Source organism: Thamnophis elegans, chromosome 4, assembly GCF_009769535.1.
Source record: "Thamnophis elegans isolate rThaEle1 chromosome 4, rThaEle1.pri, whole genome shotgun sequence".
In the NCBI taxonomy this organism is placed as follows: Eukaryota; Metazoa; Chordata; class Lepidosauria; order Squamata; family Colubridae; genus Thamnophis; species Thamnophis elegans.
This window is the reverse complement of record NC_045544.1, coordinates 122362384-122388042: the sequence shown is the minus strand read 5'-3', so window position 1 is coordinate 122388042 and position 25659 is coordinate 122362384. Positions and strand designations below refer to the sequence as shown.

General features: G+C 43.6%; 1 protein-coding gene across 1 annotated transcript in view; it reads right to left on the bottom strand.

Annotated features, from left to right (window-relative positions):
* Nucleotides 1-25659, bottom strand: part of ATP2A3 (ATPase sarcoplasmic/endoplasmic reticulum Ca2+ transporting 3) — a 159528-nt gene that overhangs the window by 14652 nt on the left and 119217 nt on the right. Inside the window, exons 9-12 of the mRNA XM_032216533.1 lie at nucleotides 15593-15681; nucleotides 5551-5653; nucleotides 2641-2772; nucleotides 1118-1243 (exon numbers count right to left, since the gene is read on the bottom strand). Coding sequence (XP_032072424.1) covers nucleotides 1118-1243; nucleotides 2641-2772; nucleotides 5551-5653; nucleotides 15593-15681 — 450 coding nt within the window. The remainder of the gene's footprint in view (nucleotides 1-1117; nucleotides 1244-2640; nucleotides 2773-5550; nucleotides 5654-15592; nucleotides 15682-25659) is intronic.

Here is a 25659-nt window from a genome sequence, read left to right as displayed (position 1 = left end):
GAAGTCCACAGGTCATCAAGGGGCCATCATTGCCCACCCCATGCACTCTAGGGCAGTGTTTTTAAACTTGGCAACTTTTAAGATGCCTGGATTTCTATTCCCAGAATTCTCATTCTGGCTGGAGAATTCTGATAGTTGGTCCACGCATCTTAAAGTTGCCAAGTTGAAAAACAGTGTTCTAATCCCTAAAGGATTTCCTCCTCTGGACACCACAGCAAACTCATCGATGCATTAGGGGGAAGTGCTGAGGAATTTGAGGGGAATCTAAACTCTAAAAAAATTAAGTATTTTAGGAATAAAGAAAACTATACAATACAATAGCAGAGTTGAAAGGGACCTTGGAGGTCTTCTAGTCCAACCCCCTGCCTAGGCAGGAAACCCTATACCGTTCCAGACAAATGGCTATCCAACATCTTCTTAAAGACTTCCAGTGTTGGGGCATTCACAACTTCTGGAGGCAAACTGTTCCACTGACTAATTGTTCTAACAGACAGGAAATTTCTCCTCAGTTCTAAGTTGCTTCTCTCCTTGATTAGTTTCTACCCATTGCTTCTTGTTCTACCCTCTGGTGCCTTGGAGAATAGTTTGGCTCCCTCGTCTTTGTGGCAACCCCTGAAATATTGAAACACTGCTATCAGGTCTCCCCTAGCCTTCTTTCTATTAAACTAGACATACCCAGTTCCTGCAACCGTTCTTCATATGTTTTAGTCTCCAGTCCCCTATCCTAAGGATGGGTGTGGGGAAATGAAGAGACAAATGAGAACATGTAATCAGGACTGAACAATGACTATGGAATTGGAGGAGGAGAAGAAGAAGAAATGGAAAACACAGAGATGGAATGGTGCCATGGAGCATCCTGGGGGGAAAAGCATGGCCTTTGGGCTGAGATCCTGGACAGGGCTATTGCTCTGTAACATTGTGCTAAGATCCATGGCCTCCAAAAAGTCCATAGCAGCAACAATCCTTGCCAAGCCAGTGTGTGTGTCCCATTGAAAAGTGAAACACTTCCATAGCCACACCACCATTTGACTTGTCAAGTCCAGTGCCTAGAGAAAGCCATAGCAGCGGCGTCTCTAACTGTGCCTTCGCCACAGCTGGACCTGATGCCGGCTGTTACCTTGACAAAGAGCTTGCCACTCGAGGAGTTGTGACTGGAGGCCACAGGTGTGCAATACACAGACATGGACTTGCGGTCCCGGGAAAATTCAAGGGTGCATTCCTTCTTCATCAGCTTTTTGATTACCTGTAAAGGGGTGGAGTGGGGAAGAGAAATGACAATAGGAAACCATCAAAGTCTCCTCCGTAGGAATTGTCCTTGAATATAGATTAACGTTTTTGTTAAGCAATTTCTAAAGGTACAGATACATATAAACATTCTAGATGCATAGCTCACAAAAGCAGAGTAGCGTCTGGAATGCAAAATATGCTGTCTATGTTCTTTTCAGAGTATTATATTTGTTCTCAGCCCTAAAAGATCAGAAGGAAAAACAAATGAAAGGGCCACTTTGTTTTCTCTGTCTGGGCAAAAGGATATCCTACAGAAAATCTGGTCATTGCCAAAAACATTGTTATATTTGTCTGCTCCTTTTGAGTGCGCACAGGAGGGATTTTTTTTTTTAAAGCTACATTAAGACTTTCAAAAATTTGATACCCCTCTTCTGGTTTTTTAATTGCATGAAAATATCATGATCTGAAGGTTGATACTTCATCAACAAAATTTAATAGCAGGTTCTGGAAAGCCTCCGGGGCAGACAAACTGCATTTGGTCCACTGGTTGCCAATTCCAATTCCAGACCTTCCTTGCCAGGCCAAAGAATTATGGCATTGAAACAGAGACTTGGTTACATAGCCTAGGAATATTTTGCACCCAGCAGAAGTCTATTTATTTATTATCTAACAGATAATAAAGAATTTGCAAGTTAAAAACAATTCTGGATAGAGTTACAAGGCAATTATTGTATGCATAACTACACGAATGGGTCGCTGACGGATGTCAAGAAATCACCAAATGTAATATTTCGTTATTTGTGGAATTATTGGATTTATGTCCTGCTTTTCATTATGCAAGTCCTCAAGGCAGCTTCCAACAATTAACACAGTGATTGGCAATGCCTTAGTGCTCTGGAATTTTCCCCATTTCTCCCCTGCAGAGAAATGCAGCAATGGTTTATGGCTAGGAATAGGCTTTTATTGGGCAAACCACGGTTAAACATGGTCTGCGAGTCCCCGTTTAAAGATCGCAAATGTTGTGCTAACATTTCTTCTGTTTCTAAAGTAAAGGTAAAGGTTCCCCTTGCACATATGTGCTAGTCGTTCCTGACTCTAGGGGGCGGTGCTCATCTCCTTTTCAAAGCCAAAGAGCCGTGTCCGTGGTGATGTGGCCGACATGACTAAACACCAAAGGCGCACGGAACGCTGTTACCTTCCCACCAAAGGTGGTTCCTATTTTTCTACTTGCATTTTTTACGTGCTTTCGAACTGCTACGTTGGAGGAAGCTGGGACAAGTAACGTGAGCTCACTCTATTACATGGTGCTAGGGATTCCAATCACCAAACTGTACAAGTTCAGCATCTTAGCCACTAAGCCACCGGATCCCTCCTTCTGTTTCTACACCCTGGAGAAATTAACCCTTTACTCACCGTGTTGCAGGCACTGGCTCTTTCTACTTTGGAAAAACCTCCGGTGTCTGTATTGAAAACATTCATCTTCTCTACAAGGCAGGTCAAGGCTGTTTCTGTTGCTTCGCCCACCTTTTCATAAACTTTCTTGGACTAGAAACCGAAAGGGAAGGTGCAGTTAAAACAAAAGCAAAATGCCCCTCCTGCAGTGGTAGGCACTGCAACCTAGTTTGTTAGAACTGATTGTGTTAAGTTTGGTGAGGTTGGATGTTCAAATCTCAATGTTAAAAACAAAACAAAAAACCCAAATAAAATAAAGAGTGTGCTGTAATATGTCTGTTTAACACGTAGGTAGGAAAAATAATAATTTCTGATTAATATATCTAAAAGGATATATTATTTCTACACAGGAAACGGTAAAACAAACAAGACTTATTTTCCCTTCCAAAATCAATTTCATTCCCTGAAATCCTCACGTGTGTGTCTATACATCCGCTCTGCATAGAATCAGATACAAAAAACCGTTTCGTCATCTGACATGCCCTGTTCCCCCTTGTCTTTGTCATGGACACTTTCACTGGAGTAACTGCTTCCAAAAGGCTTCCGATGATGTGCCCAGAATCATCATTAGCAATAGCACTTAGACATATACCACTTCATAGTGCTTTTGCAGTCCCCTCTAAGCAGATTACAGAGTCAGCCTATTGCCCCCAACAATCTGGGTCCTCATTTTTACCCACCTGGGAAGGACTCCTCAGCAGAGTCAACCTTGAGCCTGGTGAGATTCGATCTGCCAAAGTGCTGGCAGCCGGGGATCAGCAGAAGTAGCCAGCAGTAGTGCACTCTAACCACTGCGCCACCGTGGCTCTTACTCTACTCTATTAATATTGTCGGATATTTTTTCGAAAACCAAAACCATTTGAATTGCTTGACTGGAAATCAAGGGTTGAAACTCCACTAATGTGTGACTTATTTCCATAGGAGTGGAATTCATCTACATCAGTGGTAGGATTCAAATAATTTAACAACCGGTTCTCTGCCCTAATGACTATCTGGGTAGGTGGGGCTCGGTGGTCATGTGACTGGGTGGGCTTGGCCAACTCAAGGTCACTCAGGTCGATGGGAGCTTCGCCTTAGCTGTTACAGTGTAATAAGGGTTAACCGGAGAGGCAGTTTCTGTAAGCAGGGCAATAAAGATTAGGCTAGAAACAACACCAGAATCTTTCCTTCCTGCCTTCCTTACAGGATTAGCCCTGTAAAGTGGAAAGAAACAAAAGGAGATTTCTTCCAACAACCGGTTCTCTGAACTACTTAGAAAGTTACCAACCGGTTCTACCGAATAGGTGCGGACTGGCTGAATCCCACCACTGATCTACATGCTGTAAAATGTATGGACTATATGAGAGCTTCCTTTAGACTGGAGTTGTAAGAAGTGCCCCTATCCTAGCTCTGAAACTTACATTGAAAGAGATGGTAAACTTTACTGGGAAATTCTTTTTAAAACAACTTTTTAAAATAAAAGATTTTAAATTAAACTTTTTTAAAAAAAATAAGATTTAAACTTTAAATTACCTTTTTAAATTAATTAATTAATTAAATAGAACAGGGTATGTTTCTCTTTTCTTTGAGCTATTTTTCCCTTCCCTCTTTTTTTCTTTTTGCACTTCTTCTTTTATCTCAATTAGTAGGATTTTTATCTTTCTATTTTTAAGCTTCAAGAAAATTATTCAAATGGGATATATACTTTTTTGCAAGCTATTCCCCCACCCTGAAAATTAAGACTGACACCTATAACATACTCATTTTTGCACATGAAATGAAATGACAAATTCGTTTTAAAAGTGAAGCCGTCTTCAATCTTAATCACAATTTCCTTCCGCTCCAGGCAGACTTCACAGTTCAAACTGGAGAAAGCTCTTCTAGGAATGGCAGGCTGAGCTACTGTATGATTTTCTTCCTGACCTGATATATAATATATGAGCCCTGGTGGCACAATGGTTAGAATGCATTGTTGCAGGATAACTCTGCCCACAGTCTGGAGTTTGATCCTGATGGGGCTCAAAGTTGACTCAGCCTCCCATCCTTCCGAGGTCGGTAAAATGAGGACCCAGATTGTTGGGAACAATGTGCTGGCATTGTAAACCACTCAGAGAAATGCTGTAAAGCACTATGGAGTGGTATATAAGTCTAAGATTGCTAAAGCTATTGCTAATATCGTGTTTCCCTAAAAATAAGACCCAGTTTTGTTTATTTTTTTGCCACCCAAAAAAGCACCAAGTCTTATTTTTTTGGGGGGATATCTAATTACTGACTCACCATGGTGGCATCACCATGGTGGCATCACCAGCCCCACCCAGCAGGTGCCCACTGCGGGCCCACTTCTTCTGCAGCCACTTGCTGCCGCTGGAATGCATTGCCTCTGACCTCCGTTTCGCTATCAGAGACCTTTCAGAAAGGCCTCTGCAGCTGAGAAATGGGCTCTAGATTGATGCATGCGCAACCCCTGGCTTCCATTTTGCTGTCAGAGGCCTGCTGGAAAGCCCTCTGCATCCGATAGCAGAACTCTGGATCGATCTGGAGCTCTGTTATTGGCTGCAGAGGCCTTTCCAGAAGGGCTTCTGATGGCAAAACAGAGGCCAGGGGTGATGTGCATGAGCAAGCGGCCGCAGAAGAAGTAGGCCTGCAAGGCAAGGCGGGTGTTGGGGTGTGCAAGGCCTGTTAGTGGGGCAGCTCCACCCCTCCCCCATCCCCACCCTAGTTTAATTTTTACCCGTGCGACTCCCCCCCACCCTGGAGTGGGCGGGGTCTTAACTAGGGCTTATTTTGGAGGTAGGGCTTATATTCACCACACATGTAAAATCAAGCTAGGACTTACTTTCGGGGTGGGTTGTATTTTCGGGAAAACATGGTACTAATAACAAAAAAACTCACCTCATTATAATCCAGCGAAGAATCATTGCAAAGGGCACAAATGGTTGCAAGTTCAACTAAGCCATCAAATTCTCCACACTTGACAGGGTGTTCATTCTTTAAGCTGCCATTTTAAAGGGAGAAGAGGGGAAATAAAGTGAAATTTTATCCCACTGGCACTGAAGAAACTTATATACTTTGCAAGCAAGATGCAGTAATCGACATAACATTGATTTACATTGATGTTTTCAAAAGTACATAGATTTTTTTTTAAATTATTTATTAATAGTACTATATCTTACCATAGCTTTCCTAGAAGAAAACTGTCAAAGAGACTTAGGACAAGTTCCATACCTGGCAAGTAATCTGTTCCAGCAATCATTCAGTAACATATTTCTACAAAATATAGTTTTACACTTTTGTCTGTCTCAGCCAGTTTCAGGTCCTTAGACCTGACTGTGAAGCTGAATTCAAGAGTAAAAAGCTTTAACACAATGGTGGGGCTTATGAAGATGCTGGAAGCAGCAGAAGCAATGGAGATCCAGAACGATTATTTCAACAGAGCTATGAAATCTTCTTCCCAATGCCATTGGCTGGGTGCAGCTTCCCCAGGCTCAGCATAGATCCTGGACTCTGACTGAGCGGGACTTTTGTTATGCTTATGGGTGCCCTAGTGGTTAGGATGCTGGGCTTGTCAACCAGACGGTCGGCAGTTTGAAACCCAAGCACTGTGTGATGGGATGAATTCGGGTGGGCTTCAAAATTTTTTAGCAAGGGGTTCTCTGCCCGGTTGCTGGCTGGGTGTGGCCATGGTGGGCGTGGCCTAGTCGGCCTCCTGTACCATGGGGGGGGGTGTTTTTCCCCTCCCTGGGCTTTGGAGGGTTGTGCAAGCCTCTGGGGGTATGAAACAGCCTTCCCAGACTCCAGAGGCCCTTTGGAGACCAGAAACAGGCCTGTTTCTGGCTTTCCCAAACTTCCAGTAGGCCCGTTTTTCAGGTCTCCGTGTCAAGCCTCCACGCGCGCCCTGCACTTAACTTGCATCCAAAAGGGGCTGCATGGAAACTCCTGGGAGGGGAGGGCGGGGCCAGCCATGGGTGGGATTTGGGGGTTCTTCGAACTGCACAGAATCTTAGCTAGAGGTTCTTCCAAACCACTGCGAATCCCCAGTAGCCCACTGGGGGTAGTACGTGCCCCAGCAACTGCCAATCTAGCAGTTTGAAACCATGCAAATGCAAGTAGATAAATAGGTACCACTTTGATAGGAAACTAACATATAGTCATGCCGGCCACATGACCAGGGAGGAGTCTTTGGACAATGCTGGCTCTCTTGCCTAAGAAACAGAGATGTGCACTGTGCCCCCCCTTGAATCGGACATGACTGAAAAGGGGAAACCTTTACCTTTTCTACCTATAGATAAGACAGCCTAACTGGACCACCTAGAATTAGAAAAAAATATTCTGAAATTACTTTATTTCCAAATATATCGACTTTTCTGTGATATTTAATTATTTGTTTTTTTTGTTAACAGGGGAAAGAAGGAAATCTTCCAATTTGCAGGTCTCTCTTCTGAATTCTAAAATGCCACCAACTGGCTAACATTACAACATTTGATTCTCTAGGACACTGTGAAACCATAAGTGAGGGGGAGGTAAGGCATAGGGGTCCAAAAGGAATGTGAGGTAGCAAGAGTGAGAAGAATATTTTTGATGATTTGGAGAGCTGTTGCCAATATCAGAGCAGAAAGAACTGACCTAGATGGATCCCAACTCAAGATAAAGGGATTTTATAGAAAAGCAACAATTGCATAATGGTGGAGCATAAGCAATGGAAGGAGAAGATGCCACCAGCACCTTCAGATGGGAGAAAGATCAGATCTGAAAGCCACTGGCAACAAGTACCATTTTCCTGTCCTCCAAATCTGTAAGAACTAATGTTGTGGCCCGCCAGTGAAGCTGGTGGTAGACTCAGACAGTGAGAGGTTGGGAAGGAACATGGGCCAGTCCTGGAGTCTGGGGAAGGCTCTGATGAGTGCTCTGCATCGGAGGCAGAGATGGGGCCAGGGCTGTCCGACAGTTATCAGCTGCCTTCAGCAATAGCAATAGCAGTAGACTTATATACCGCTTCATAGGGCTTTCAGCCCTCTCTAAGCGGTTTACAGAGAGTCAGCATATTGCCCCCAACAATCTGGGTCCTCATTTTACCCACCTCGGAAGGATGGAAGGCTGAGTCAACCCTGAGCCGGTGAGATTTGAACCGCTGAACTGCTGATCTAGCAGTAGCCTGCAGTGCTGCATTTAACCACTGCACCACCTTGGCTTCAGAGTTGGAGATCAGTGGAGCAGAAGAACAGCTGGAGCTTGTTCCTGATGTGTGCATGCGCAGAGCTGCCAGGGGAAGGGAACAGTTAAGGAACAAGGGCTGACTCAGGAATAAAGGCACAGGTGGACAGTGAATGGCCCCTCCCATAGGAAATAAAGAGGAGCGAAAGGGGAGTGGAGTTTGCAGGAGACAATTAGTTCGCTTAATTAGCGTGAAGATTTGTTTGTGACTCTCAGAGACTCCTTGCCAAGAGGAGATTTTCTTGTACAGCATTCTTGTACAGCATTGTGTTTGGAAGATATCTGTCTGGCAGCTCTCCAAGCCTGATAAGGTTGTAAATTCACCCTTGAAAGTGTTTACTGGGACTTTACTGGATATGAATGAAAGGAATTCACATTAGCTTAATAAAAAGAGGCTTTGTCAGGACAAGGAGTCTTAATTTGTGATTTTGTGAAGCCTAGGTTAGAACAACTAAAACTCCCAGGATTCTCAGCCAATACGATCACAGCTGATGATAATGTTGGACATTCTGCGATTTGAGGTGTAAGTAGAGAACAACAGATTAGAGAAGGTTGGTTTGAAGACATCCCTTCACCTGAAACTTCAGGTATTTAGTGACAATCAAACCAGGTGGATCCACAATTTAGTATCTCCTTCATAAGCATCACTAGTCTCTAATTATTCTGAAACTTTCCCCCCACCAATGCCCTTTACTCATGTTTACAGGTCTTCTCACAGGCACATTTACTGATGGTCCATAACTCTCTAAGGTTTTGGATGGCCTTCTCATCTTTTCCATTTGGAGGTTGCTGGGACTTTTCTTCTGCAAAGGACATGCTCCACCTTGGCGATCTGATTACTTTCCTAAAAGGAGAAGAGCTTTGCCCATATTGTAGGCTGAGGTCCACCCTTTGACAATGTTTTATGGGAAGGTCAGCTTCCAATTAGCACGTGTGTGGGCGCACACACAGATTTGTCCAGACAAATTCCTGTGAAAGAGCCTTTTTAAAGGAATGTCGGAAGAAGGCCGTCTGTCAGTGAGTGGCTCCTATGAGACTGACAAATTGTACCCTTTCCCTCAATGTCTTGGACAAAGTACAGCTGTGATGGAAAAGCAACTTGCTAATTAAAGGCACACAAGAATCTTCACAGGAAAGAAGAGTTTACATTTCCAAAAGAAGAGGCAAATTAACACCTTTCGGTGCTGAAATGATCCTAGAGAAGCAGAAGTAAGGGTGGTAAGTGGGGAGGGGGGAATCACAGTCCTGTTTTTTCTTATTTTTAAGCCCTTTTGATTATTTAAAAGAAAGCCTTAGTATCTCACAAAAATCTAAGATTTGGAGTCAGTTAATATGGATGGGACAACCCCCTACAGTCAACTCTCCATGGTCAACTCTCCATAGCTAATTCACCACGGCCAACTCTCCAAGGCAACTCTCCATGGTCAACCTTCCATAGCCAACTCACCACAGCCAACTCTCCATGGCCAACTCTCCAAGGCCAATTCTCCACAGTCAACTCTCCATAGCCAACTCTCCATGGTCAACTCTTCAAGGCCAACTTTCCATGGTCAACTCTCCAAGGTCAACTCTCCACAGTCAACTCTCCATAGCCAACTCACCACAGCCAACTCTCCAAGGCCAACTCTCCACAGTCAACTCTCCATAGCCAACTCTCCATGGTCAACTCTTCAAGGCCAACTTTCCATGATCAACTCTCCAAGGCCAACTCACCATGGCCAACTTTCCAAGGCCAATTCACCATGGCCACCTTGCCACAAGACAACACACTGCAGGGCAATTCAACAATTTAACTATTTAAAACCATTCAAAATTATTTTAATTTTTGTCTCACATTTCATTTTGTTCCTTCTTTGGCATCTTTTATTTAATGATTCTATTTCACTATTTCTTCAATATTAGTGTAACTCTTGTCCCGTGGTGAGTTGCTATGGTGAGTTGTCCCACAGCGAGTTGGCCATGGAGAGTTGGCCATAGCGAGTTGGCCATGGAGAGTTGTCATAGACCCATCACATACCCAGATTGGAGACCAGGACAAAATCACTGGACTGGAGTTGAATAAAAAGAAAAAAAAATGTGCAAAGAAGATAATGGGATATTATTGTCACACTGTGCCCAGGAAAATGACATGGACCTCTCTAGGAAATCACAAGAATGAAGCTGGACGTAAGGGAGTTTTTGCTTTGCCTTATTTGCTAGCATCTCAAAAGAAAGTTGGATAAAGCATATTGCAACTAAATTTTATGCAAGGCTCCAGGGAGCTTATTTAAATCTTTTGTAGATAGCCACAGCAGCAGCAAAATGTCAACATGAGCATCATACAACATGAGCATCATGCCATGACTATCTGCACCCTGATATCTGACACAAGGATGTCACCTGAAGCATTTGAGTCACTTCATCACACCAATGTTGTCATTTGCCCACTGCAGATATCAAAAGCAGAGTTGTAGAAGTAATTTTGAACCCTGGGGAGTTTGAGGTGGGATGGGGGAATGTGGGGGTTGAAATGACAATCCATACCCAATTAGTTTGCTCTGGCAGGAACTCAGAGGACTAATTTTACTGGAGATTTATCAAATTCTGTTCTCATTAAATACTCCCCTATCAGACAATACCTTGGATAGATAACAGATATCATCCTGGGATGTACCAGAATAGAGGAAATTAGGATCCATCGGGATTCAATTGATCCCAATGAACGTCTGGTAAAAACAATGACATAGAATATTGTATGAGTATCTTGGGGGTGGCCCACATGAATGTGTTTTCCTGGACATCACTAAAGGTTTGTGCAGTGGTGGGATTCAACCGGTGTAACAACCAGTTCACTGAGCACATGCTTTGCACATGCGCAGTGCATTTGAAAATAGCTCTAAAACTTACCTTCTACTGCAGCTCTGGTGAGTAAAACAGCTGAGGTGCAGCAATCCACTTTGCCGCACTTATCAGCTGAGCTTCAAACAAAGGGGTGGGTGGGCGGGGTCAACTGATAGCCGGAACTACTGGTTCTCCCGAACCGGTCTGAACTGGCTGAATCTCATTCCTGTGTGTGTCAAGGTCATTTCATCCCATCTCTTCCAATTAGCAGATATGGGGTTATTTTGCGCTTTGCACAACAAACATTAGCATGGGAACATTGCAAACAAACAAACAACAGCAACCAAACATGAGAAAATTAGGAATGCTGTACATATTTGCACTATGCTCCAAACTGTAGCAGTTAATAGTCCATTACCTTCTGCTTTTATGGTCAAGATGAACGTGGGGGAAAACTGGGAATATGCATCATAAAACCTGTGTTAACCCCCTGAGGAAACCCTTAGAAACCCAATTTCTAAGATACTCTAAAATCTGTCTTCCGTTTTGCCATTTTATACCCAGCAGTGGTGGGTTGCAGGCGGTACGCCCCGGTACAGGCATACCGGAGCCTGCCCAGAGCACCGGATACCGTTCCAGTACGGTGCTCCGAAGGGCCCACCCGCCAGCCTGAGCTCCGGCCCGAGCTCCTTACCAGTCTTTTAAGGCTTCTGCGCTTCCGTGCACGGCACGTACAAGCGCCTGTGCGACACTCCGCAGAGCAGCTGGAGCATTGCAGAGGCACTAGGATGCATGCGCACATTGCGCGCATGTGCATGCATGCTGCACGCATCCATGTGCACGCTGCCAGGCCCGTTCCAACCATACCATAACGGGATCTGGAACCCACCACTGCAATGTAGGTTGATGAAATGTGTACTGTATATTTGAACAAGCAGCATCTGAATGCTATTGGCATGAGGTGCTTTCAGTGCACAGAAGCCCCTGATGCACCAGTACAAAGAAATAACTTTGATATATGATTGTTCTTGAGGTACACGGTAGTCAGAAATATATTTAACAAGAAGTACAAGGAAAATGTATACAGTTTTGTGCAATTAAAAGCCCTGAAACAGGAGATGCAAAAATGGGACAAATTGAACCTAAAACAGAAATAAATAACGAAAGAAAGAAAGAAAGAAAGAAAGAAAGAAAGAAAGAAAGAAGAAAGAAGAAGAAGGAAGGAAGGAGGAAGGAAGGAAGGAGAAGGAAGGAAGGAAGGAAGGAAGGAAGGAAGAAAGAAAGAAAGAAAGAAGAAGAAAGAAAGAAAGAAAGAAAGAAAGAAAGAAAGAAAGAAAGAAAGAAAAAGAGAAGGGGAAAGGAAGGAAGGAAGGACTGAAAAAAATGTACAGATCTGCCCATCCTCACAGTCAAGAGAAAAGAAAGGCAGGATAGAAGGAGTCTAAATAATTTTCTGTGATGAGGCGCAATGTAAGTAGGTCATCTATTGCATACGGAAGTTTTCTAGAGCTATTTGTTTCTTGTTTCTTAGATTCAAATTCCTCTAGATCCTGCTCCAAAAGAATTATTTCTCAACTATAAAGAGCTATGACCGACCTAGTAAATCCAACTTTCTATTACAATTATTTGTATTATTTACATTCCTTTGGGGCAGGAGTTGTGGATTCCCATAGATGCAGGGAACAGAGATAAAAAGAAACATAGTCAGTTCAACTCTTCAATAATACATGAGGGGTGTGTGTAAATTATCACACTTTCTCTGGTGAAAATTTATTCTGCTTATAGTTTCCCATGGACTTTAAATCACAGCAAAATAATAATTCAGAACTGTGCAAAATGTTTTTGACCCGGCCAACTGCTGCCGAGATTTCATCATGGAATTCAAAACATTCGTCTCTCCAAATTATGTCATTGGGGTGTTTTGTGTCAAAAATAAAATAGAGATGAAAAGTGAATCTCTTAAATTAACATGTTACATCCAAAACTATTTTATACATAAGCAAGTGTGATGGGTGGAAATTTATGGTGGGTACAATGGAACGCATGTTTTAATTCTGCGCCCCCATGCGATTATTTAGTTGAATTCATTCCTTGGGGATGACTCTACTTTGTTTTATTTTATTTTGAATGTGATTCACCTACTTTGTGGGGTATAGGTAAAGGCAAAGGTTCCCCTCGCAATATGTGCTAGTCGTTCCCGACTCTAGGGGGCAGTGCTCATCTCCGTTTCAAAGCCGAAGAGCTAGCGCTGTCTAAAGATGTCTCCATGGTCATGTGGCCAGCATGACTAAATGCCAAAGGGACACGGAATGCTGTTACCTTCCCACCAAAGGTGGTGCCTATTTTTCTACTTGCACTTTTACATGCTTTCGAACTGCTAGGTTGGTAGAAGCTGGGACAAGTAATGGAAGCTCACTCCATTATGCAGTGCTAGGGATTCGAACGGCTGAATTGCCGACCTTTCTGATCGACAATCTCAGTGTCTTAGCCACTGAGCCACCACATTCCTTTTTGTGGGGTATACTGCATTGCAATTATAGAATTTCCACTTCTGGTTGGTGCTGAGACTAACTTGCTTTTGGGGTTCAATAAAAGCCTACCTGTGTTTGCTGAGAGCTTTGGGCTGAGCTGATGATCCTGGGATTGTTAACTGTTCCCATTTTACGGTTTTCATATTATAATTATATACAGTTTTCCTGGCTTCTTTTATTGCACCCAGTTTTGGTGTTGTCTTTAATAAAAAGTAGGCTAAACATGGCCATAAATAAATACTGCAGCTGGCTATATCACATTAATTTGATGTATTAGTAGATTTACTTGTGTGTGCATACAAGGTTTTTTGGGGGGAAAACCTGACAAAATTCTATAAAGATGTTGTCCTGTGATTGACCTGCATTTTTCAATTAACACCTGGAAGAGAGGTTGCTTAGACAAGCTAGATCTTCCTATTTAATCTTATGAGCTGTGAAATAACAAACTTCCAACTCTAATCCCAATCAGATAATTATCACCAGTGGTGGGATTCAATTTTTTTACTACCGGTTCTGTGGGCGTGGCTTGTTGGGTGTGGTGTGGCTTGGTAGGCATGGCTTGGTGGGCATGGCAGGAGAAGGATACTGCAAAATCCCCATTGCCTCCCCACTCCTGGGGGAAGGATATTGCAAAATCTCCATTCCCTCCCCACCCCACTAACCTGCTTTCCAGCTCCATTCTCCTGTGCAGGGCAACAAAAGAAGACCCAGCTGATCATCTGGGACTCGGGAGGCAACAAATAGATCCGGGCGGGGCCAGCCGGAGGTGGTATTTGCCAGTTCTCCGAACTACTCAAAATTTCAGCTACTGGTTCACGAGAACCAGTCAGAATGGGCTGAATACCACCTCTGATTATCTCTCTCTTTTGTTGTAGCAAGTGCCCAATGACTGCGAGACACTTAGTCTTCATTAATGTATAACCTTTACTGAGGTTTAAGCTGAATAACTCTGGGGATGGAGGGAAAAAAGAGATGTCGCAGGGCTATAAAGCTTGTTCAACAAAAGCAACCCTCTTGTGAGTCGAATTCTGGAGGCCTGCAGGAGAAGAATAGGCAGAGCCTGCAGGTGGAGTCAAGAGAGGAATCAGCCTAGAGTCATTAAATTCCCACAAACAGTCTCTCTTGAATTCCACTAACTCTTATCTAGCGCCAATGTAGTGCTGGCCATTAGCTGACTAGATTCCTGTGTATAGATGTGAGCAATAAATCAGCTTAACTGGACTTAATATGCAGGTTGTGATTTGTCTTGCCTGGCAAGACTGTTCCCCACCACTTGGGGTTCACCACTGCAGATAGCAACAGGCCCTTGGTAAGTATTTAGGTAAGTAAATGAAGAAGCTTCTTGGATGAGAAGCGAAACTTCTTCAAAGAAAAGAAAAAAGAAAATCCAGAAAGTCCAGTTGCCTCTTGAAAAAGTACCTTTGACCTGGTTGACTGAGAATCTCCATAGACATTAAGTAATGGGGACAATTATCGCCTTGAGTTATTTATAAAAATTACAAAGGCAGGATATACATACATAAATAAATATAATTTAAACAAATATGATGCTTTTTATTTTAGTGCTAGAATCTCTTTTAATATTGTAAGCCACCTAGAGTTTCCTGTGGGTGGCTGGGTTTGGCTAGATAGAATGGATGGATGGATGGATGGATGGATGGATGGATGGATGGATGGGTGGGTGGGTGGGTGGGTAGGTAGGTAGGTAGGTAGGTAGGTAGGTAGGTAGGTAGGTAGGTAGGTAGGTAGGTAGGTAGGTAGGTAGGTAGATAGATAGATAGATAGATAGATAGATAGATAGATAGATAGATAGATAGATAGATAGATAGATAGATAGATAGATAGATAGATAGATAGATAGATAGATAGATATCCTTCTGCTTTGGCATCCATTCTAAATTAGCTGGCAATTTAAAACTTTCAGAAAACAGATTGAAAAACAGCACAGCAAATTGAAAACAATGACATCACCTGACAAACACAATAGGATTGTTTTCCTTTTTAAGATGAATTTTGTATTAATTTTTAAATATAATTTCAAAGGGAGCCAGTTTGCTGTAAGGGTTAAGACACTAGGCTAGAAACCAGAAGACTGTGACTTTCAGACATGCCTTACGTACAAAGCCAGCTGCGTGACTTTGGCCAGTCACTCCCTCTCAGCTCTAGAAAGGAAGAAATGCCAAACCACTTCTGAAAATGTTGCTAAGGAAACTGCTAGGACTTGTCCAGGCAGTTCCCAGGAGTTAATACTGACTCAGAAGCAAAATCAATCAATCAATCAGTTTTCAAACATTGGAAAGATTTTACGCCAATGCTTCACAAGTTCCAACAACAAGGCATAGAGCCTCCTAGTGGTCAGTAGAACCACTCACATTTGTCCCTCAGGGGTGTAGGTGGACCCAGTGATGGTGAACTCGTGCAAGCTGCAATGACTGTCCTCAATCTTCTCCACAATGAACATCTGCAATAAAGGGAGAAAGAAAGAGAGGAGCAATTAAAAGACTGCACTGTTGAAGGGTGTTCTTACCTAGGCTTCCCAAGAGCCTGAAGCAAACTCCTTGTCCCGACAAAAATCCTTTTTATTAATTTACTGTGAATTAGCAATAGCAATAGCAATAGCAGTTAGACTTATATACCGCTTCATAGGGCTTTCAGCCCTCTCTAAGTGGTTTACAGAGTCAGCATATCGCCCCACAGTCTGGGTCCTCATTTCACCCACCTCGGAAGGATGGAAGGCTGAGTCAACCTTGAGCCGGTGAGATTAGAACCGCTGAACTGCAGATAATAATCAGCCTGCTGTACTGCACCCTAACCACTGTGCCACCTCGGCTCTTACTTCTTCTCACTCACATCCAACAAAGTTTTTCAAGGGAGGATTTAAAGTCACAGACCTTATCTGGCTTGGAGAGCTGCCAGGCTGATATCTGCAAAACTTGGCAAGGAGTCTCGGAGACTCACGAACCAATTAAGCGAACTAATTGTTTCCTGCAAACTCCACTCCCCTTTTACTCCTCTTTTATTTCCTCTGGGAGGGGCCATTCATTGTCCACCTGTGGCCTTATTCCCAACCCCTGTTCTTTAGCTGTTCCCTTCATCTGGCAACTCTGTGCATGTGCACACTGGGACTAGGCTCCAGCTGTTCTTCTGTCCCACTGATCTCCGACTCTGCAGGCAGCTGATAACTGGCATACAGCTCTGGCCCCCTCCCTGCCTCGGACACAGAGCCCTCATCGGAGCCTTCCCCAGACTCTAGGACTGGCTCATGTTCCTCCCCAACATCCTCATTGTCTGAATCTGCTGCCAGCTCTGCTGGCCACTGGCAGGCCACAACAAAGGGCTAGTTACAAGTCCCAAGTAGTTTTAAAGCATTGGTACATTGTTTTGTTATTGAAAAAGGAGACAATTTTGACAAAGAGGTCTCATCTGAGATACAATCACTACATGAATGATGTTCAGATTTGCAGCCCTCACTCCACTCCTCACTTCTCTGGCATAGTACAAGCAGTCCTCGATTAACAACTGCTCATTTAACAATGGTTCAAAGTTACGATGGTCTTGGAAGAAGTGACTGTGCCCACACCTACGACTGTTGTATTACCTCTGTCGTCATGTGATCACAACTGGGGCACTTGGCAACTCACTTGTATTTACAACCTGTTACAGTGTCTTACGGTTACATAATCATGATCTGAGGTTTTTTGCCAATTTTCAGCAAAAAATGACCATTGGGGAACTTGGAGTCGCATAATAATTGTGTAAAAATTGTTGCAAAATCAGATTTGACTGAATTTATGACAATGACTTTTATGATAAAAAAATTCAGTCTCAACTCTGGTTGTAAATTGAGGACTACCTGTAACAAAGACTGTGTTAATATAATCTAACAATAATGTAGAATTAGTAATTTGATTGCATTTCCTGTCTGATCCACTTGGTAAGGCTGACATCAATCTTCCAAGTTCAAAAGTGTAAATCTCCCTCTAACATACTTTTTTTTCTTTTTATAACATTGTAATCCCTTAATTCGGGGTACAGTTGGGGTGATTAGATAGAGCTGGGCATTTACTGGCCGGATGCCCTTCCTGGTGCCTAGGTGGAGTTTTCAGCAGACATTTTCTCTTTGCACCCTGAGGGAGAAACATCTGTCGCTACCTAGGATTGAACTCCCAACCTTCTGAGTGGGAGGTGAGCACCTTCACCATCACCACGCCTCTCTAATTTCCTTTATACATCAAGAAATTAGGGTGGCCACTTCTGGATCCCTTGTCCTGCCCACTATCCAGCTGTAAACTATGCTGTTTCTTAACCTACTGTTCCCAAGGCAATAACTCTGGGCCCAGTCTTCCCCCACATGATTACAGACCTATATGGCATATTTCGTAAGTCTTTTACATTTTGGCACCCCTTGAAATTGATACCTAGGTGACTGTCTAGATTGCCTAGGCTTAGAACTGCCCCCTCTGTGCCCTTTAAAACTCAACTTGCTGTACTGAGAGATGAGACCCAAGGGTAGGTAATCAGGGGATAATCAGCAGGTGGGTGGAAATAAAGGCTCAGCCCGCTCCCACATTGCACCAAGGGAGCAAAAAGAGATGATGTCATTGCAACGAAATGCAATCTGACTCCTGTTCATGTCAAACTTTATTCTGCTTTTATCAAGAGTCTTAAGCAATCCCCAGCACATGGGAATGTCACTGTTTGAGTTCCCACGTTTCTCAACTTCTTGAGTAATTAGGAAAGAACTGCTCTTTTATTTTTCTCTCCCGGCCTGCTCTGATTTAAGGCTTTTGCTACTGTACTCGCGATAACAATTTCTGCTCTCAACAATGTAAAATTGTCATCTAAAATGTTTGCAACCTCCCAATACAACATCTTAAATTCATGAGTTGATGTGATGTCCACTGGGCAGTGTCCAGTGTTGGGAGAAATGCAAAATCTGCTGATTATAAATCCATGATGGCAAACCTATGGCATGTGTGCCACAGGTGGCATGCAGAGCCATTTCCGAGGACACATGAGGCGTTGCCCTATTAGCTCCAGCATGCATGCGTGCGCCGGCCAGCTGATTTTCGGCCTTGATTTTCAGTCGTTTTTCACCTTCCGGAGGCTTCCCTGAACCGAAGCCTCCTGAAGCCTTCGGAGGGAGAAAAACGGCCCAACGGGCAACCCAAAAGTCTGTTCCTGAACTTCCGGTTTGGGTGTTGGGCCCTTTTTCACCCTCCCCAAACTCCTAGAAAGCCTCTGGAGCCTGAGGAGAGTGAAAAATGGACCTATCCGTCCCACCAGAAGTTGGAAAATGGGCCATTTTTGGCCTCCAGAGGGGGTCGTTTTCACCCTCCCGGGCTCCAAGAAAGCCGTGTATGCATGCGCAGGGCAACGGGAGGGGAGTCACATGCACATGTGCAGGGGGCATGGCGTGGGGGGCATTAAATTATGGGGGTGGGCATGCACACATGATAGTGTGTGCTTTTGGCACCTGAGGCGAAAAAGGTTCACCATCACTGTTATAGTGATGGCGAACAATCGCAATTTACAACCACAATTGGGATCAGAATTTCCACTGCTAATCAAAGCAGTTATTGAGTTGTGCTTGATTTTACAACTTTTACTGCCACAGTTGAGCACATCACTGCAGTTATTAAATGAATCATGAGGTCATTAAGTGACTTCGCTTGTCAGAAGCTGACTGGGAAGGTCACGAATAGAGATCACATGGCCCCAGGACATTGCAACGGATGTAAATACATGCTGGTTGCAAGTGTCCAAAGTCCAGTGGTGGTATTCAACTGGTTTGGTCTGGTTCAGGCGAACAGCTTGTTAAATTGCTGGCTGGCCATGCCCCTTCCTACCCCGCCCCTTCCAGGAGTCCCCATGCACCCTGTTTTGGCTCCCACATTAGTGCATGGAGGCCTACTAGGTCCAAAATGGGGTGCAGGGGGGATACGGCACTCCCCCCAGCCCGTTTTTGCTCCCAGGAGGCTGCAGGGAAGACTACTAGGCAAAAACAGAGCATGAGGAAGTGCAGCGTGCTCCCCCCCCCCATGGCCTTTTTTGCTCCCAGGGGGCTGCAGGAGGCTAAGTACTTCCTGTCACACCCCCTGGCCACGTCCACCATAGCCATGCCCACCCAGCCGGTCATTAGGGCAGAGAACCGGTTGTTAAGTTATTTGAATCCCACCACTGCCAAAGTCTGATCAGATGATTATGAGAATGCTGCAATGGTCATAAGTGTGAGGATGAGCAGTAAATCACTTTCTGCCTCAGAAAACAGAGACAGAACTGAGATGTTGAAAAGGAAAGGAAACAGCTTTTGGTTAAATGTTCGGCTACCAGGTCTTTCCAGGACCTGAAGATCCTTCAATTGCAAGTTTGGATTTTTGTTGATCTTGCCCAGAAGAGAATACAATGACCTGGACAGTTCATCAGCTGAAAGCATATTTTTAACAACATTATATTTTTGTAGAGCACATCCTGCCTGTCCTATCCCACAAATTTTTGAGATCCCCATAGAGGTTTTGTTTACTGAAAATGGGCTGTTGCTGAAATCTGGCTAACTTTCCAAACAATAAGAAAGCAGTGAAGGGAATATGATGAAAGGGGAAAAGCACCGTGGCGCTTAGTTGCTAAAAACAAAAACCAGCAATGCAATTTTAAAAAAACACGTAAGAGAAAAAAAAAGAAACACAAGGCAATCCATAGAAGGCCCCAACTAAGCTCCTGCCAGGACTCTGGTTCGTATATCTTATAAGATCTATAGATATCTCCCCTTTCTGGCAGAAAGGGGCAGAGAGGAGGTCAGTCGTTAGGATCTCTTTGTAATTCATAGCTTTTTTTTTGCTGTGAATGGAGAAGAGATTCAACATTAGCTGAGCCTTTACTCCGGCCAGTTTTCCGCGCTGCCTTTTTAGCAGCCTAGGCAGATTGCCTCCCCCCCCAGGACAAAGCTAAGCTATTTAAAAGCCAATCCGGGCGGGGACCATTCCCGAGGAATTTTTTCTATTACTATTTAAAATACCAGCTTCAATTTCGCAAAAGGCTCCCTTTCTTTTTTAGCTGCGTCACAAGATGGCGATCTCGTAGCTTTTGTGTTTGATGTGACGTACCTAGTAAGCCCTACCCTCCTGAAGGCTTCTCCGTACTAATTGCTAAAAGATTAACTGAGGGGAGCACAGACTTTGATTTTTGGCTCGCTTGATTGCTTGTCTTTATTCTTATTCTGGAATGGCTCCCAAACCTAAACAGAAGCGCTTCCTTAATAACATATCTCCAAAAAATGCTATGAAGTCGCTACCCTTGTCTCCTACACCCTCCACGGGAGATTTGCTAACACAAGAATTCCTTCTCAAAACGCTTAATGATTTCAGACAGGAGATTAATCAACTGATATCGGATTTATGTGATCAATTTGATGCTAAAATTGCTCAGGCAAAGCAGGATATGATCGGTGTAATGACAGTCATGACAGATTATATTGCTGAAGCGGAAGACAAATTGGAACTTTTGGAAAAAACTAATCTTAATCTGATATCAAAAATCCAAACGTTAGAACAGGAAATTGAATCTGCCCAAAAAGAACTTGTCATGATAAATTATAACAAGGCTGCCTTTGCTATACGAGTTAGAGGACTGCGTGAAAACCAACAGGAGAATTTGAAACAGACATTCTTTGAGGCTTTCAGTCGTTTGGTGGGAAGTCCGGGACTTAACTTTGATTGGCAGATTCAAAGAATTTACCGCCAGTATTCCTGGGCAGCAAAACAGCGACAGCTTCCGAGGGACATAATAATATACTTTACTACAAGGGAATCTAGAAATGAGATAATACAGAGGCTTTACGGAAAGAGGTTGATAATTGATGGGGAGGACTTGATTGTTTTTAAAGAGATACCATTTCAAATATTAAGAACAAGAAGACAGTACGCTTTCTTAACCGAAGAACTCAGAAATTCTCAGATTCCATACAAATGGGAAGTCCCAGCTGGTATCACAGTTACATTTGGCAACCAAAAACACCGCATTAACTCCGTCGGTGAAGCCCGAAAATTTTACTACGAGACCCTGAAGGCGGGACTTCCTGATTCATCCGGATCTGGGGAGAGGCAAGGAGAAGGAGAAGACAAACAGCGAGACACGTGGCTACAAGGCGGAGGGTGTTGTTTTTCTCTTCCGGAAGAGCAGAAGACTAAAGAATAAAGACCTAAGCGATGTTTTTAAAGTTTTATGATTTCTGTCTGGGATAAAATGGAAAAGTGGCATATCGATGATGAGACATGGAGACTGAAAGAAGCGTTGCTGATTGTGGACATATATTGTACAGAAGTTTTATCTGAACTCTAACTCAAATTGTGCATGAACTATTTTTTTAGGCGAGGAGAGCGGAAATTGTGATCTTTTTGAGTTGCGGTTTGGGACGAACGGAGTTGGGAGGTGTGTGGGAGAGGGAAGGGCAGCGAAAGTTTAATTAGATTACCTGGGGCTAGAACGCAAGCTGATGTTTGTTTGAGTTGCTATATCAATATAAAGTTAAGAAAGATTGGTCGGAGAATCTTCAGGAAAGTGGAGTAAACATGGGAGGAGCAATGAATGTGGATAAAATATATATGTGGATATGGATAAAGGCAGGGTGGAAGGTAAAAAAATTTATATGTGGAGGTGGGTAAGGATAGAAAGGGAGGTGTTGGAAATGAAAAATGAAAGAAGTATTTGAGTTTAATGGTGTTATAGAAAGGTTTGGATATTTGCATAGAAGGCCCCAACTCCTGCTCTAAAATCTCCTACACCCTACCTGATATTGCTTAATTAATGGTCCCAGCCAGAGGTGGGTTCCTACCAGTTCGCACCTATTCGGTAGAACCGGTTCGTCAAATCTACCGAACCGGTTAGAAGAGGTTCCACCAGTGGACCCGGAAAGCAGGCCACACCTACAGAAGAGGCTCCAACATTTTTTGAAACCCACCATGCACACACACTCACACACACTCACACACTCACTCACACACACACAGACACAGAGAGACTGACAGAGAGAGAGAGAGAGAGAGAGAGAGAGAGAGAGAGAGAGAGAGAAAGGAAGGAAGAAAGAAAGAAAGAAAGAAAGAAAAAAGAAAGAAAAAGAGTGAGAGAGAGAGAAAAGAAAAAAGGGACAGAGAGACAAAAGGAAGGAAAAAGAGAGAGGGAGAAAGAGAGAAAGAGAGAGAGAGAAAGAAAGAAAACACATGTTCGGCAAGCCACTCCCACCAGGTCACATGGCTGGCAAGCCACTCCCACAAAGGAGGCCACACCCACAGAGTAGGTTCCAAAAATTTTTGAAACCCACCACTGGTCCCAGCCTATTTCACCTGTGACCTACGACTGGGGGTTGCTGGAAATTGTATCTTAGCTACCTGCAGAGAGATCCACTCCTGATCTCCCTTATTGGTTCTCCTCAACATCCTGGCCTTTAATAGCGGGTTCAGAGGATTGTATACCATTCACTTGCAAACTAAGTGGAGGTTCCCTGTCTCAAAATAGTAGCTTCTAACCAAATGAGATGATACTTTAGCTTCCCAAAGTAGATCTGTTCCTGAATTAAAAGAAAATCATATTAAACAGGTAGTCCTTGACTTACAACTGTAATTGACCCCGCAATTATGGTTGTAAGTCATGATGGTTGCTCAGTGGTTTACCACTGCACTACACCTAATTTTACAACCTTTTGTTGCAGTGGTCATTAAGTGAATGCCCATTTGTAACGTGAATACTGTGGTAGTTAGGCAAATCCATTGTTTTCTATGGGGTGGATTTGTTTTTTGTTTTTGCTGGAAGCTGGAAGTAAAACCAGTTACTGGCAGTTACATTTGCAAACAGCCATAAATGTGGGCCAAATGCCAAGTGCCCCAAAATGTGACTGCAACGAGGAGTCAGCGAGTCAGACTTTTGAATCCAGGTTGTAAGTACTTTTTTCCGGGCTTGTCATAACTTCAAATGATCCCTAAGCAAGTCATAAGTCAAGAACTACCTGTATATATTTATCCCGCTTGGAAGTAATGGGAATCAAATCTACAAGGGGTGTGAGATACAAAGACATTTAAGGCCATACCTAGAGTACTGCATCCAGCTTTGGTCACCACACTATAAAAAAGATGATTCTAGAAAATGTGCAGAGAAGAGCAACCAGGATGATTAGGGGACTGGAGACTAAAACATGTGTAGAACGGTTACAGAAACTGGGCATGGCTAGTCTAGTGAAGAGAAGGACCAGGGGAGACATAAGTGTTCCAATATTTGAGGGGCCGCCACAGAGAGGAAGGGGTCAAGCTATTCTCCAAAGCACCTGAAGGCCAGACAAGGAATAATGGATGGAAACTGACCAAGGAGAGATTCAACCTAGAAACAAGGAGGAACTTTCTGACAGTGAAGGCAATCAACCAATGGAACAGAAGTTGCCTTCAGAAGTTCTGAGAGCTTCATCACTGGAGACTTTCAAGAAGAGATAGGACTGCCATTTGTCAGAAATGATGTAGGGTCTCTTGCTTGGGTGGGGTGGGATGGGGGGGGGGTTGAACCTACAAGATCCCTTCCAACAGAAAACTAATCTGTTATCTGTTATCTGCTCTGGTTCCTGAATGAATTGATGCTATGACCATGTTCTTGTTTCTTTAGCTTTGCAGAAATGGGCTCCCTTCTGCTTAAATGCTCATCTGGTGTCCAGGCTAAAGACAGCTGGTTCTCTTAGGTCAGTGTTTCTCAACCGTGGCAACTTGAAGATGTCCGGACATTCGCTGACTGGGGAATTCTGGGAGTTGAAGTCCAGACATCTTCAAGTTGCTAAGGTTGAGAAACACTGTCTTGGGTATTTTAAAAGGTTCCTGTTTTTGAATGTTGCACATTCATCCCTGTTGATTTGTTCCTGAACTCATTGTGCCAGTCCGTGTGGCTTTTAACAGGGTTGCCACAAATGTTCAAATGCCGTGGTTTTTTTTGGAGTAAATGGCAAGGCTGAGGACTTACATGATCTCAGGCAGGTGAGGCTGGCTGGCTACAGCTGAGCATATCAGTTATAAATAAACAGGAATGTCACAAAAGAATTTTCCATAATTTAAAACAAACACTGGGCACTGGGTGACTTTAGAAATTTACTAAATTTAAATTTAAATTTAAATTTAATATTTTTTTTGGTATATTTACTCTGCTCACCCAGCGGCATTATTTATAGGCACGTGCTTCTTTCTTTCTTAATGTATCTTATTCCAACTTACGCCACACAATTTTGGAATAATTATTATTTTTTCACTTTCTCACTTCTGCAAAACCCATCTCCTTTCCTGACCCCCGTAGCCCTCTCTGTGTTTTCTTGGCTGTGGTTACTCCTGCACCAGTCTGGGCGTGTTAAAGTCAACCCCAGTTCAGGGTTCGGCCTACGCCGTATGGAAAGGAGTTTGGTATCCTATAGCAACCAGGCTTGGCACGCTATTTCTTCTATCAACAAAGCGCACACACAAGCGAGGATGACGCTGAGGGTTCACCATGGAGAGATCTGATCATGTTCTCCTGTCTGCACCCTTTTTGCCTGTGGTTTCGTTCCCACTTTTCATCAGCAGGTAAACAGAGTGGCGGAAATAGCAGACGGCTAATCCCCAAACCGGATAGGAAAGTATTTGATTCCAAGAGCCCTTTTAAAAGAGATTTGGAGCCTAGCCATCCACATGCAGCTTTTGTATGCACACAAGGGCCCATTTATCTGAAAAGGTGTATGGGTACACGTTGCACCTGCTCCAAAGCTCTACTGGCCAAAGACCAAACTGCCTACTTCTCCAGAGATTATCGTTCACGCAACTTTAAGACAGCCAGAAATTGCAGTTTTACCTACAGTTGCTTTCATTATATCACCAAAGGTTCTCTGAATAAGGGTGACCCAAACAAACTTGCTTAACACAGGCAGAAACTCTGTTTTATTTAACCATCTTCATAGAAAAGACTGCCCCCCCCACATGTACCCCACCCATGCCATATGTTGCAGACCCCCGTCAGTCAAGGAATTTCTCCTGGCAAGGTCCAGGAGAAGACACTTTTTTGCCATGGCACCCGCTCTCTGGAACATCATGCCCTCCGCTCCGCACAGGTGACATATGCGTCAGGGGTGGGTTGCTGCCGGTTTTACTACCGGTTCGCAACCCACGCACAATGTGCATGTCAGATGCACACTGCATGCGAGTAGACCAATGGTAGTCAACCTGGTCTCTACCGCCCACTTGTGGGCGTTCCAGATTTCATGGTGGCTGGTAGGGGTTTTGTCCGATACTGAAGCACTTTCCTTTTTTTAAAATTTAATTGACTTCCCTACTTTATAAATCACCATTACTGTGGAACCAGTGGGCGGTTAGAAAATGTTACTACTAACAGAGATACAAAAGTGGGCAGTAGGTATAAAAAGGTTGACTACCCCTGGCGTAGACTGTTC